This window comes from Ovis aries, chromosome 22 (genome assembly GCF_016772045.2).
Source record: "Ovis aries strain OAR_USU_Benz2616 breed Rambouillet chromosome 22, ARS-UI_Ramb_v3.0, whole genome shotgun sequence".
Taxonomy (NCBI): Eukaryota; Metazoa; Chordata; class Mammalia; order Artiodactyla; family Bovidae; genus Ovis; species Ovis aries.
In genome coordinates, this window is record NC_056075.1 from 20,786,714 (window position 1) to 20,800,418 (window position 13,705).

The window sequence follows — 13,705 nt, forward strand, 5'->3', positions numbered from 1 at the left end:
CCAAAGCTGTCAGTGTCGCTTATAAAGAGCCATGCACTCCTGGTGTTTCGAGGCTATCTTTGTAATGCTTTTCCTTTTTATTTTCTTTTTTCTTTCTGAACACTTCCTTTGGGCAGTTTCCTACTATTCTGCCTTCCTGTGTGGTTTTCTTTAAATTCTCTGATTTTCACGTGCGTTTCCTGCCCCCAACACCTTATATCCTTTAGGATTAGGTAGAAAATGCCAAATGGTTGGAGCTTTACCTCTTTCTTACATAAATGGAGTTTGGAAGTGTTAGGTAGGAAGTTAGGCATGAGCTCCTTGGAAGAAAAGTTATGACCAACCTAGGCAGCATATTAAAAAGCAGAGACATTACTTTGCCAACAAAGGTCCGTCTAGTCAAGGCTATCGTTTTCCAGTAGTCATGTATGGATGTGAGAGTTGGACTCTAAAGAAAGCTGAGCGCCAAAGAATCAATGCTTCTGAAATGTGGTGATGGAGAAGACTCTTGAGAGTCCCTTGGACTGCAAGGAGACCCAATCAGTCCATGCTAAAGGAAATCAGTCCTGAATATGCATTGGAAGGACTGATGCTGAAGCTGAAACTCCAATACTTTGGCCACTTGATGTGAAGAGCTGACTCATTTGAAAAGACTCTGATGCTAGGAAAGATTGAAAGCAGGAGGAGAAGGGGATGACAGAGGATGAGATAGTTGGATGGCATCACTGACTCGATGGGCATGAGTTTGAGTAAACTCCAGGAGTTGGTGATGGACAGGGAGGCCTGGCGTGCTGCAATTCATGGGGTCACAAAGAGTCAGACACGACTGAGCGACTGAACTGAACTGAACAAGGCATGAGCAGTGATGGCTGGCCTGGCTGAAAAGGATGCAACCTAATCTCTAAACCCCATCCCAGACACACGCAAGAGAGCTCACAGATATGCCACAAAAATAACCACAAAGACTTTTTCAACTCCTGCACATGCATCCTACCTAGGCACATGGGTTTCTCCAACTCTGGCACATGTGCCCTGATGCACAGCTGTGTCCTCAAGTAACCTTAGGCAGGTAGGCACCCTTTGTTTGTGTGTGCTAAGTTGCTTCCATTGTGTCCGACTCTGTGACCCTATGGACTACAGCCCACCAGGTTCCTCTGTCCATGGGATTCTTCAGGCAAGAGTACTAGAGTGGGTTGCTGTTTCCTCTCCAGGGGATCTTCCAGGCCCAGGCTTCGAACCCATGTCTCTTACACCTCCTACATTGGCAGGCGGGTTCTTTACTACTGTAAGAGCCCATTAAGGGTTCAGAAATATTCTATACATACATCCATCTGATTATAACAGACTGAATTATGGAAAGACATGCACAATACAGCCTGTTGTCATATAATGTGCAACTGTCAATTGGCCTTGATGGTTCACCCATTTGCATTCCCTTTCCTGATTGGTGGCAGGTACAAGCCCTATTTTGCACAGGGCAGAACCAAGAGAAGGATACAGGGGAGTATAAAAAGGGAAGCCAAGCTGTATCACTGCCACTCCTTTGGGGCTGGCCCACTCCCATATCTCGGGAGTGTACAATCCTCTGTCTGTTTAATAAAAGATCTGTCTGCTTGAGTGTAACTAAGGTGTAACCAGTCTGTTTCAAATCCTTTCTATGATAAGACAGTCCGTCATTCCAAGGGAGAGAAGCAGTGACAGAAGCAGTGACAAGACCAGTGCTGTGTTCATCAAATGGTCCAGGCTCCTTCTAGCTTGTTGCTCCATCTGTCTCAACACACACGTAGCTTATTGTCCAGGCAGATCTTCCAGCCCCATGTTCACATTCACATTCCAGCCACCCCGCTGGTGGGAATGAGTAAATGGGATGTGCTAGATACATATTCAGCAGTAAAAAGAAGTGGAGTACTAATCCATGCTGAGACATACAGGAACCCTGAAAACATTATGTTAAATGAGAGAAACCAATCACCAAAAAACCCCACATATTGTATGATTCCATTTATATGTGGTATGTGCTTTATATCTCAAAAAAGCTCCTTAAAAAATGAAAACAAAAGCAAACCTCCCATAGTTTTACATGGCTCCCACTTACAGCTCATAGGCAGTCACGTGGTCATGCCTATTTGCAAGGGAAGCTGACAAATGTAGTCTTTATCCCAGCCAGCCAGCCGTGTGCTCAGCTAAAATTCAGAGGTCCTGGTATAGCACAGGGAACTATATTCACCATGTTGTAATAACCTATAATAGAAAAATAATCTGAAAAAGAATATACATATAAAACTGAATCACTTTGCTATACACAAGAAACTAACATACAATTGTAAATCAATTATACATCAATTTAAAGAAGTCAGAGGTTCTCTTACAATAAAAATAGGGCATCTATTGCAGAACACTGACCATCACTGACCCACCCTTAGTCAGACCTTAGACTTTGTCCATCTACCTGTAGAGAATCACTGCATGTACTTCTCAGGAATGCGACACTTCCATAAATCAATTTCTCTCTCAGTCTATGTAGGGATGTATTGGCTCTGCATTCTCATATATTTTAGGTCAAAATTCTCTTATTAGGCACCTACTCTTCACAGTGTTGTTTTATAATTTTTTCCTTGTTAATTGAAGGTGGAAATTTCTTTTTTACTTTTCTTTCTTTTATTTTGCTTTTGGTTGGTTTCAAGAGTTGGAAGTGAATTCAAAATGCCCTTTCCCCCACGATCTTCAACTGGAATTTTCCAGTTGAGGAAGAAATATTCTTGAATATTCTTGCCTCTAAATGCAACCCTTCTGGGGTTTCTTCGAATTTTTGGATCTAGTGGGACCTCCAGGGTTGGATCTTCACTACTGTCTATAAACAGGCTGTTCCTCCCAACCAGCTAAACTTCCCTCAGAACCCTGCCCCCCAACACACTGTCTGCTCCAGTCACACCTCGCTTGTCCATAACAGTTTTGTGTAATCTGTACAGTGTTGTGCACAGGTCAGTTATTTCTCCTATTGCCTTGATTAGGACGTCTTCCCCCTTTGCCCCTTCCTCTGGGCCCTCAGGTGCAGCCCCTTGAATCTGAATGCCGCCTGTTTTCTTTCAGAACAGTGCTTCTTGGGAAATGGCACCACCTGTTGCCCAAGTTGAAAACATGGGAGCCGGTCTAAATTCTTCCTTCTCACTCACCTCCTGCGCTTACTCACCCTCGAAGCCCTCTCAGTTCTCTTTCCTGCCGGTCCTCGCCATGCTTCCTGCTTCTCACACTGCCACGGGGGTTCTGCGTTCCTGCATCCCTGCCTGGACCAGCCTTGCAGCCTAGAGCTCGCCCTCGCCAGCCGCCCACTTCACACCGGAGCACGTGTGCTCCTCCTTCAGTGCAGCCACGTTGCGTCTCCGGCTGGCCCCTTAGTTCTACCTTCAGACCCCTTATTGGTTTTCCATTCTCGTCGGTTAATTCCAAACATCTGTTCCGGAAACAAGGCCCTCCAGGACCTGGCTATCACTGTCTGTCCCACCTCTCTTCCCCAACACTCTTCTTTCCTGCTGGCTTTGCCAAATAAACAGCAGTCTTTCAAAAGACTGCATTTTTCCCTACCAATTTTTAAAAATTATGCTAAAATCCACCAACATAAAAGAGTGTTTAAACAACTCGTCTCCCTCCGTTTGGAAAGGAGCTGACTCCTGTTTATGTTTCAAAACCAGGTGCAGGCATCATTTTCTACAAGACTTTCCTATCACGTACCCCTGGTCTGATTTCCGTTGTTCCTTTCTTCTGTTTCCTTAGAAAGCTCTGCATACTTCTCTACAAACATAGCATGATGCTGCCATTTTGGGTTTGTCTTCTACGATTAAAACATAAGGCCCTTAAGACTAAGGACAATATCTTGTTTCTGGATTCCCAGTCCTTAGCCTATACCCTTCCTATATAACAGGGATTAAACAAATATTGAAGAGCAATGACAAAAAATGAACTATCCTCTCTGTATTTACATTTTGTTGACAACAGGACAGAAAATGACTAACTGAAATTCCAGAAACCCAGGCTCTTCCACATGCCCCCACTAACCCTGCTTGTCCCCACAAAAACTCTGCTTGTCCCCACTAACTCTGCTTGTCCCCACAAACTCTGCTTGTCCCCACTAACTCTGCTTGTCCCCACTAACTCTGCTTGTCCCCACTAACCCTGCTTCCAACAGGGCAGTCGTTGGTTAGTGACATGTTGATTCAGATTGCCCTCCAGCTGATGGAAAGCATACATGGCATGGACTCTGAATCCATTCTGTGTACCGGTGTTGCTTAATTTGTCAATAGGCTGTACCTGTGTAATCCTTACTGGTAGTAAAGAGATTCTCTTTGAGTTTGAAAAAACTAATGTAACGTATGTTTATTGATATGACATCATATTAGGTATGAGGGTATCAGGGTATTAGGTTAACTGGACAATAGGAGCCTGACTCTAAGTGATCTGGTCATGTGGGATGAAGGGACTAATATACATTAGACTTTGAGCAGCCTGTTAACTGGACCAGTAACAGTCTATGGGTCCAAATGTAGTAGAGGACAACTATATTTCATTGATTCTAAAGTGCCCCTGATTTCACATTTTAATGTCTCTGAAACTGAAAAGTATCTTAAAACACATGGCATCTAAGATTCAGAGAAATCCAATATTATAATAAGTGTAAGAGAAACCCATGTCACTATTATACCAGAGAAATACAATAACCATTATTAATTGATTTAATAGTAACTGAGCCTGGAATATTACACATTAAAACAGGAAACAGTTGGGGGGAAAGCAATGAACCACTAAAAACTTGAATTTGCATTGACTGTAGGAGAATTTTCAATGACTTGGTAATAAAAACCATCATTTATGAGCCCTTCCTAATTGCCAGGGAAAATACATACATTACAATTAATCCTTACCCTCCTAACCTGGAAAGTAGGTATTGTTAGTTCTGTGTTTTAGATAAAGATCAGATGAAGTCTGGACCTGCCCAAGGTCAAAGAGCTAGAAAATGTAAGATATGTTCAGATTTCAAATCCTATTACCTTAATTTCATCCTATGTTCCCTCCTGAATCAAGAACTGACCCTAAAGATAAAATAATTGTTACCTAAGACCAAAAAAAATTGTTTTGGACTTCACTGATGGTCCAGTTATTAAGAGTCCACCTGTCAATGCAGGGGACACGAGTTTGATCCCTGGTCCCAGAAGATCCCACATGCCTTGCAGCAACTAAGCCTGTGCGCCACAACTACCGAACTCATGCTCTAGAACCCAAGTGCTGTAACTGAAGCCCACGTGCCTAACGCCCGTGCTCCGCAACAGGAGAAGTCACCACAATGAAAAGTCCAGGCACTGCAACAAAATAGTATCACCGCAACTCGAGAAAACCTGTATACAGTAATGAAGACCTAGAGCAGTCAAAAATAATAAATAACAATTAAAAAGAAATTTTTTTCATTTGAGTGATTGCATCATCATTGAGGAAACATACTCATTATGTGTTTGAAACTAGTGGAGAAGATAAATAAGAAAGAGAGTCTTGAGCAGACTTCTTGGGTTTGGTTTATAAGGTCCCTGAGAATGGAAATTCATGAGGTTATTTCATCCTGAATAACCATAAATATGAAGTTAAGTTCAGCTTCACTGAAAGTTCAGAGCTAGTTAGAACTGACCACCCAATATATGATAACTTTTTGTGCCAATTACATAAAAGCCTTTGAGATTTAAAATTTGCTATCACTAAGGCTAAAGGCATTTTGTCCTCCTAAACCTTTCCTGCTGTGATTTTAAATTTGTAGAAATACCAATAAAACAGCACCCTATGCATGAACTTGAATCCATCTCTCCCGTCTCTTCTTCCTACAACATCGGTCTCAATCTAGCTTGAGTTTATCAAGCTCCCTTGAGAACTCTAACTGGATTGTTGACTCCCCATATGTGGCCCCGTGGCCTCCACTTCTGGTTGTGCCTGATACTAGGATGTTCCCTTTCCCCTTACTAGCCTGTTCTGATTCTATACTTATGTCCTAGCTTGCCTCGACCCAGAATATTGCCTTGAACCTGAGTTTTGATTGTTGCATGTCCTGAGGTAGGTTATAGAAGACATTTACGCACCATAAAGAAGTGAAAGTGAAAGTGATTTCACCCAGTCATTTCCAACTCTTTGCAACCTCCATGGAATTCTCCAGACAAGAATACTGGAGCGCATTGCCATTTCCTTCTCCTCGGATCTTCCCAAACCAGGGATCAAACCAGGGTCCGTATATTGCAGGGAGATTCTTTGCCACCTGCACCATGAGGACCACCAGCACCATAAAGTACTAACTAGTCATCATGTCTTTATCAGGAAAATTTATGCTAATTATTGATGTTTTTGTGCTCATGTATATATTCTTTTTTTTTTTTTTTTTTTTTAAGAAGCTTAATGGGAATTCCCTGGTGGTCCAGTGGTTGGGTCTTGACACTTTCACTGATATGGCCCTGGGGTTTGATCCCTAGTAGGGGAAGTAGGGACTGCAAGGAGATCCAACCAGTCCATCCTAAAGGAGATCAGTCCTGGGTGTTCATTGGAAGGACTGACGTTGAAGCTGAAACTCCAGTACTTTGGCCACCTGATGCATGCAAAGAGCTGACTCATTTGAAAAGACCCTGATGGTGGGAAAGATTGAAGGCGAGAGAAAGGGGCGACAGAGGATGAGATGGTTGGATGGCATCACCGACTCAATGGACACAAGTCTGAGTGAACTCCGGGAGTTGGTGATGGACAGGGAGGCCTGGCGTGCTGCAGTCCATGGGGTTGCAAAGAATTGGACATGACTGAGCAACTGAACTGAACTGAAGGGAACTAAGATCCCACAAGCTGAGCAGCACAGTCAAAAACAAAAAGCAGCAACATCTTCCTCAGCTTTATTGAGATAAATTTACACACTGTAAAATTCACCCATTTAAGTATACAGTTCAGTAGCTTTTAGAAATTACAGAGTTTTTGCAACCATCACTGCAATCTAACTTCAGAATATTTTCATCAGCTTCCAAGGAAACTCCATGCCCATTTGCAGTCATTTTTCAGCCTGAAGCAACCACTTTCTGCTTTCCGTCTCTGTGGATTTGCCTATTCCGGACAATTCACATAAGTGGAATCACACAGTATGTAGTCTTTTGTGTCTGGCTGCTTTCAAAGTTCATCCATGCCACAGTTGTGTACTTCATTCCTTTTTTATGGCCCGAAAATATTCCTTTGTATGGATATAACACCTTTTGTTTATCCATTCATCAGTTGATGGGCATTTGAGTTGTTTCTACTTCTCAATTATTATGAATAATTCTATGAACATTCTTGTGCAACTTTTTGCATTTATATATATTTTCATTTCTCTTGGATAGATACTTAGCTGAAAGTACTAGTTCATATGGTAGCATTATGCTTAATATTTTGAGGAACTGCCAAATAGTTTTCCAACATGGCTGCACCATTTTACATTCACATCAGAAATATATGAAGATTCCAACTTCTCCATGTTCTTGAAAATACTTATCTTTTTAATTTCAGCTTGCTAGTAGGTGTGAAATGGTATGTCAATCTGGTTTTGATTTGCATTTCTCTGGTGACTAATGATATCGAGAATCTTTTCGTGTGTTTATTGGCCATTAGTATAACTTCTTTGGAGAAGTGTTTATTCAAATCTTTTGCTCCTTTTAAAATTGGGTAGTCTTTTTATTGCTGACTTGAATGAGATCTTTATGACCTAACTTTGTTAACATATGATGGGTCAATCATGCCCACCGCCCAAAACTACCTGCTGTTCTCTTGGGTGGAACCCCTTTAAGATCTTTCTCCTAGGTTAACATCTCACCTGTGGCAAACAGCCACACATCCTTTGACCTTAGGAATTCTGAGAAGCATATGCCACTCCCAATTAGCTGCAGCCATTGTCTCTCAGATTTCCCCAGTATATCTCAGACCTCAGTTCAGTTCAGTTCAGTTCAGTTCAGTCACTTAGTCATGTTTGACTCTTTACAACCCCATGGACTGCAGCATGCCAGGCTTCCCTGTCCATCATGAACTCCTGGAGCTCACTCAAACTCATGTCCATTGAGTGACTGATGCCATCCAATCATCTCATCCTCCATCGTGCCCTTCTCCTCCTGCCCTCAATCTTTCCCAGCATCAGGGTCTTTTCCAATGAGTCAGTTCTTCACATCAGGTGGCCAAAGTATTGGAGTTTCAGCTTCAGCATCAGTCCTTCCAATGAATATTCAGGACTGATTTTCTTTAGGATTGACTGGTTGGATCTCCTTGCAGTCCAAGGGACTCTCAAGAGTCTTCTCCATCACCACAGTTCAAAAACATCGGTTCTTCGGTGCTCAGCTTTCTTTATGGTACAACTTTATATCCATAAATGACTACTGGAAAAACCATAGCTTTGACTAGACGGGACTTTGTCAGTAAAGTTATGTCTTTGCTCTTCAATATGCTCTCTAGGTTGGTCACAGCTTTTCTTCTGAGGAGCAAGTGTCTTTTAGTTTCATGGCTGCAGTCACCATCTCCAGTGATTTTGGAGCCCAAGAAAATAAAGCCTGTCCTGTTTCCATTGTCTCCCCATCTATTTGCCATGAAGTGGTGGGACTGGATGCCATGATCTTCATTTTTTGAATGTTGAGCTTTAAGCCAGCTTTTTCATTCTCCTCTTTCACTTTCATCAAGAGGCTCTTCAGTTCCTCTTCACTTTCTGCCATAAGGGTGGTGTCATCTGCATTTCTGAGGTTATAGATGTTTCTCTCAGTAGTCTTGATTCCAACTTGTGCATCATCCAAGCCCGGCATTTCACATGATGTACTCTGCACATAAGTTAAACAAGCAGGGTGACAACATACAGCCTTGCCATACTCTTTTCCCAATTTTGAAGCAGTTCGTTGTTTTATGTTAACAGTTTTATGTTAACAGTTAGCTGTTGCTTCCTGACCTGCCTAGAGATTTCTCAGGAGGCAGGTAGGTGGTCTGGTATTCCCATCTGTTTCAGAATTTTCCAGTTTGTTGTGATCCACACAGTCAAAGGCTTTAGTGTAGTCAATGAAGCAGAAGTAGATGCTTTTCTGGAATTCTCTTGCTTTTTCTATGATCCAATGGATGTTGGCAATTTGATCTCTGGTTCCTCTGCCTTTTCTAAATCCAGCTTGAATATGGAAGCTTTTGGTTCATGTACTGTTGAAGCCTAGCTTGGAGAATTTTGAGCAATACTTTGCTAGCGTGTGCTGCTGCTGCTGCTGCGTTACTTCAGTCGTGTCCGACTCTGTGCGACCCCATAGATGGCAGCCCACCAGGCTCCCCTGTCCCTGGGATTCTCCAGGCAAGAACACTGGAGTGGGTTGCTAGCGTGTGAGATGAGTGCAATTGTGTGGTAGTTTGAACATTCTTTGGCCTTTCTTTGGGATTGGAGTGAAAACTGACCTTTTCCAGTCCTGTGGCCACTGCTGAGTTTTCCAAATTTGCTGGCATTCATATTCAAGCACAGCACTTTATTTTATTTTATTTTTTTTTAAATTTTAAAATCTTTAATTCTTACATGCATTCTCAAACATGAACCCCCCTCCCACCTCCCTCCCCATAACATCTTTCTGGGTCATCCCCATGCACCAGCCCCAAGCATGCTGCATCCTGCGTCAGACATAGACTGGCGATTCAATTCACATGATAGTATACATGTTAGAATGTCATTCTCCCAAATCATCCCACCCTCTCCCTCTCCCTCTGAGTCCAAAAGTCCGTTATACACATCTGTGTCTCTTTCCCTGTCTTGCATACAGGGTCGTCATTGCCATCTTCCTAAATTCCATATATATGTGTTAGTATACTGTATTGGTGTTTTTCTTTCTGGCTTACTTCACTCTGTATAATCGGCTCCAGTTTCATCCATCTCAACAGAACTGATTCAAATGAATTCTTTTTAACGGCTGAGTAATACTCCATTGTGTATATGTACCACAGCTTTCTTATCCATTCATCTGCTGATGGACATCTAGGTTGTTTCCATGTCCTGGCTATTATAAACAGTGCTGCGATGAACATTGGGGTACATGTGTCTCTTTCCATTCTGGTTTCCTCGGTGTGTATGCCCAGAAGTGGGATTGCTGGGTCATAAGGTAGTTCTATTTGCAATTTTTTAAGGAATCTCCACACTGTTCTCCATAGTGGCTGTACTAGTTTGCATTCCCACCAACAGTGTAGGAGGGTTCCCTTTTCTCCACACCCTCTCCAGCATTTATTCAAGCACAGCACTTTAACAGCATCATTGTTTAGGGTTTGAAATAGCTCAGCTGGAATTCAGTTAGACTATAAGTCCTTCTTTTTTAAGGATGAATAGTACTCTATTGTATGTATAGAATCACTTTTTGTGTATCTACTCTTCTGCCAATGGACATTTGGGTAGTTTCCACCATTTTTGGCTATTGTGAATAATGCTACTAGGGACATGGGTGTGCAAGTATCTGTTGGAAAATTCAAAAGAATCAATTCTCTTGAGTATATGCCCAGAAACTCAGCTCTACTTTTAAAGCTTCTTTCCCTCCCAGTGTCCTGGAGCCTGGGCTGCCTCATGACCTTTGAACCATCCTTCTGTGGCAGCGGCTACTCCCAGCACTCCACTGGGCCCCCACGGGGCAGTTGTTCTAGCTACTCTCTTCTGCGTCACTATTCTCTTGGCAATAACAGTCTTTTCTTGCAATTTACCCTCTTGCGCTCCAAACCCCAGTCCTGCCCCTCATTTTCTGAAGAAGATGCAGCTATGCATGTCTGAATCCTACCTATGCACATTGTTTGACTTTTATCCAAGGTGGCTTCTTGGGCCTCCATGTAAAGCAATGGCTGCAAATAGATGAGGTGGGGCAGGGAGAGATTTGTGATGGGGGTTACCATTTCATCTGTTTCAGTTCAGTTCAGTTCAGTCGCTCAGTCATGTCCGACTCTTTGCGACCCCATGAACTGCAGCACTCCAGGCCAGCTCCTTTTTCAAGGAATTTATCGATTTAAACAAATGTCCATTAAGCTTTTAGTGAGTAGTGTTTCTGTCTTGCAGTACAGGTAGATTCTTTACCAACTGAGCTATGAGGGAAGCCCATGTTTCTGTCCTAGGCAGAATTTAAAATGAAAAGAGACTATTGGGGTAGAAGAAGTAGTGAGAAGAAAAAGCTATTACTTTTATTTAAATTGTTAAAAGAGAAAAGCTCTTATTTTATCTGGGGATAAGGCATAGCTTGAAGGGTGGTGGCATATTGATGAGTCCGGTAACAATGAGTTTGGTCTCTATGTCCTTTGTCTCCCCCAGGGATTTCAGGACAAAATTTTGCAGAATGGTGGTGAAGAACAGGAACAGCTCCATGTGGGCCAGGCCCTCTCTAACACAGGCCCGTTTCCCTGAAAGGAAGAGACAGTTCCATTAGCTTGTTCCAAATTACATATTACAATAGCTCATATTCAAATACTACATACTCCTGACAGCCACTGAAAACACTGTTCAGAACAGGGACAGCTCAGAAACCGCTAGATGACGATCAACTGGTTCACTTCAGTTTGGTTCAGTTGCTCAGTCGTGTCTGACTCTTTGAGACCCCATGAATCGCAGCACGCCAGGCCTCCCTGTCCATCACCAACTCCCAGAGTCTACCCAAACCCATGTCCATTGAGTCAGTGATGCCATCCAACCATCTCATCCTCTGTCGTCCCCTTCTCCTCCTGCCTTCAATCTTTCCCAGCATCAGGGTCTTTTCGAATGAGTAAACACTCCACATCAGGTAGCCAAAGTACTGGAGTTTCAGCTTCAACATCAGTCCCTCCAATGAATACCCAGGACTGATCTCCAGTGGATTGGTTGGATCTCCTTGCAGTCCAAGGGACTCTCAAGAGTCTTCTCCAACACCACAGTTCAAAAGCATCAATTCTTCGGCTCTCAGCTTTCTTCACAGACCAACTCTCACATCAATGCATGATATAACCTTGACTAGACGGACCTTTGTTGACAAAGTAATGTCTCTGCTTTTTAATATGCTGTCTAGGTTGGTCATAACTTTCCTTCCAAGGAGTAAGAGTCTTTTAATTTCATGGATGCAATCACCTTCTGCAGTGATTTTGGAGCCCAAAAAAATAAAGTCAGCCACTGTTTCCACTGTTTCCCCATCTATTTGCCATGAAGTGATGGGACCAGATGCCATGATCCTAGTTTTCTCAACGTTGAGCTTTAAACCAGCTTTTTTACTCTCCTCTTTCACTTTCATCAAGAGGCTTTTTAGTTCTTCTTCACTTTTCGCCATAAGGGTTGTGTCATCTGCATATCTGAGGTTATTAATATTTCTCCCAGCAATCTTGATTCCAGCTTGTGCTTCTTCCAGCCCAGCGTTTCTCATAATGTACTCTGCATATATGTTAAATAAGCAGGGTGACAGTATACAGCCTTGATGTACTCCTTTTCCTTTTTGGAACCAGTGTGTTGTTCCATGTCCAGTTCTAACTGTTGCTTCCTGACCTGTATACAGGTTTCTCAAGAGGCAGGTTAGGTGGTCTGGTATTCCCATCTCCTTCAGAATTTTCCAGTTTACTGTGATCCACATAGTCAAAGGCTTTGGCATAGTCAATAAAGCAGAAATAGATGTTTTCTGCAACTCTCTTGCTTTCTTGATGACCCAGCCGATATTGGCAATTTGATCTCTGGTTCTTGTGCCTTTTCTAAAACCAGCTTGAACATCTGGAAGTTGACGGTTCATGTATTGCTGAAGCCTGGCTTGGAGAATTTTGAGCATTACTTTACTAGTGTGTGAGATGAGTGCAGTTTTGCGGTAGTTTGAGCACTCTTTGGCATTGCCTTTCTTTGGGATTGGAATGAAAACTGACCTTTCCAAGTCCTGTTGCCACTGCTGAGTTTTCCAAATTTGCTGATCAACTTGTATAGTTCCTCTAACAAACCAAAATTTCTCTAAAGAGATTTATGCTCCTAATTCAATAGTTCTCCTGGGGATTTATCTGTAGGAACTAGAGATTCACCAATGAGGATGTCACTTGCATTTTTGTTTATGACACTGATGAGTTAGATGAAAACTAGACATACACCTATATTAGATTACTTAAACAAGGCATTGTGCAACTATCACGTAATGCCACCTAAACATGTTTGTATGGAAGATTGTTTAATACCACAGGCTGTCTTTTAAAAGCATATTAACTGTTGTTTTTGAAAATACCAATCAAATAATTGACTAGGATAACAAAGAAAAAAAATATGTGCTGAGTGATCTTAAGTTGTCTTTATGACCTTATGAGAAATAGCAACTGGGAGCCAATCAGCTCTTGCAAAGAGGCAAGCGTATGTGGGGCTCTGGATTTCAGAGGGGAAGGAAGAGAATGAAATGACCAAAGTCCCTCTGATGGGCTCTAGCTCTAAGGATCAGAAAATTATACAATAATGTCTAATCATTTTAAAAGAAGAAAGAAACCTGAACATTCTGTTTTAGAAAAGTTGCATATTACAAAAGGGAGATCAATAGGTAAGAGTCTACAAAAGGAGGTCCCTTTGTTATCTGATAATGTGTGACATCTGAATCAATCGATTTGCCTTGATTTCTTTAAAAACTGGCATTATACTTAGTCACCAGTTAACAAAATAGTCCTTGAAAGACTTATCTGATCCGATTGGTATACAGACTTAAACGGCTCCATCTTGATTTAGAGAGTTATAGCAGAT

At 42.2% G+C, this 13,705-nt stretch overlaps 1 protein-coding gene across 1 annotated transcript in view; it reads right to left on the minus strand.

Moving 5' to 3' along the window:
* Nucleotides 1–11,156: 11,156 nt before the first annotated feature.
* Nucleotides 11,157–13,705, minus strand: part of LOC101120535 (cytochrome P450 2C23-like) — a 29,572-nt gene continuing 27,023 nt past the window's right edge. Inside the window, 1 exon segment of the mRNA XM_004020107.6 lies at nucleotides 11,157–11,388. Coding sequence (XP_004020156.2) covers nucleotides 11,207–11,388 — 182 coding nt within the window. The 3' untranslated portion in view covers nucleotides 11,157–11,206.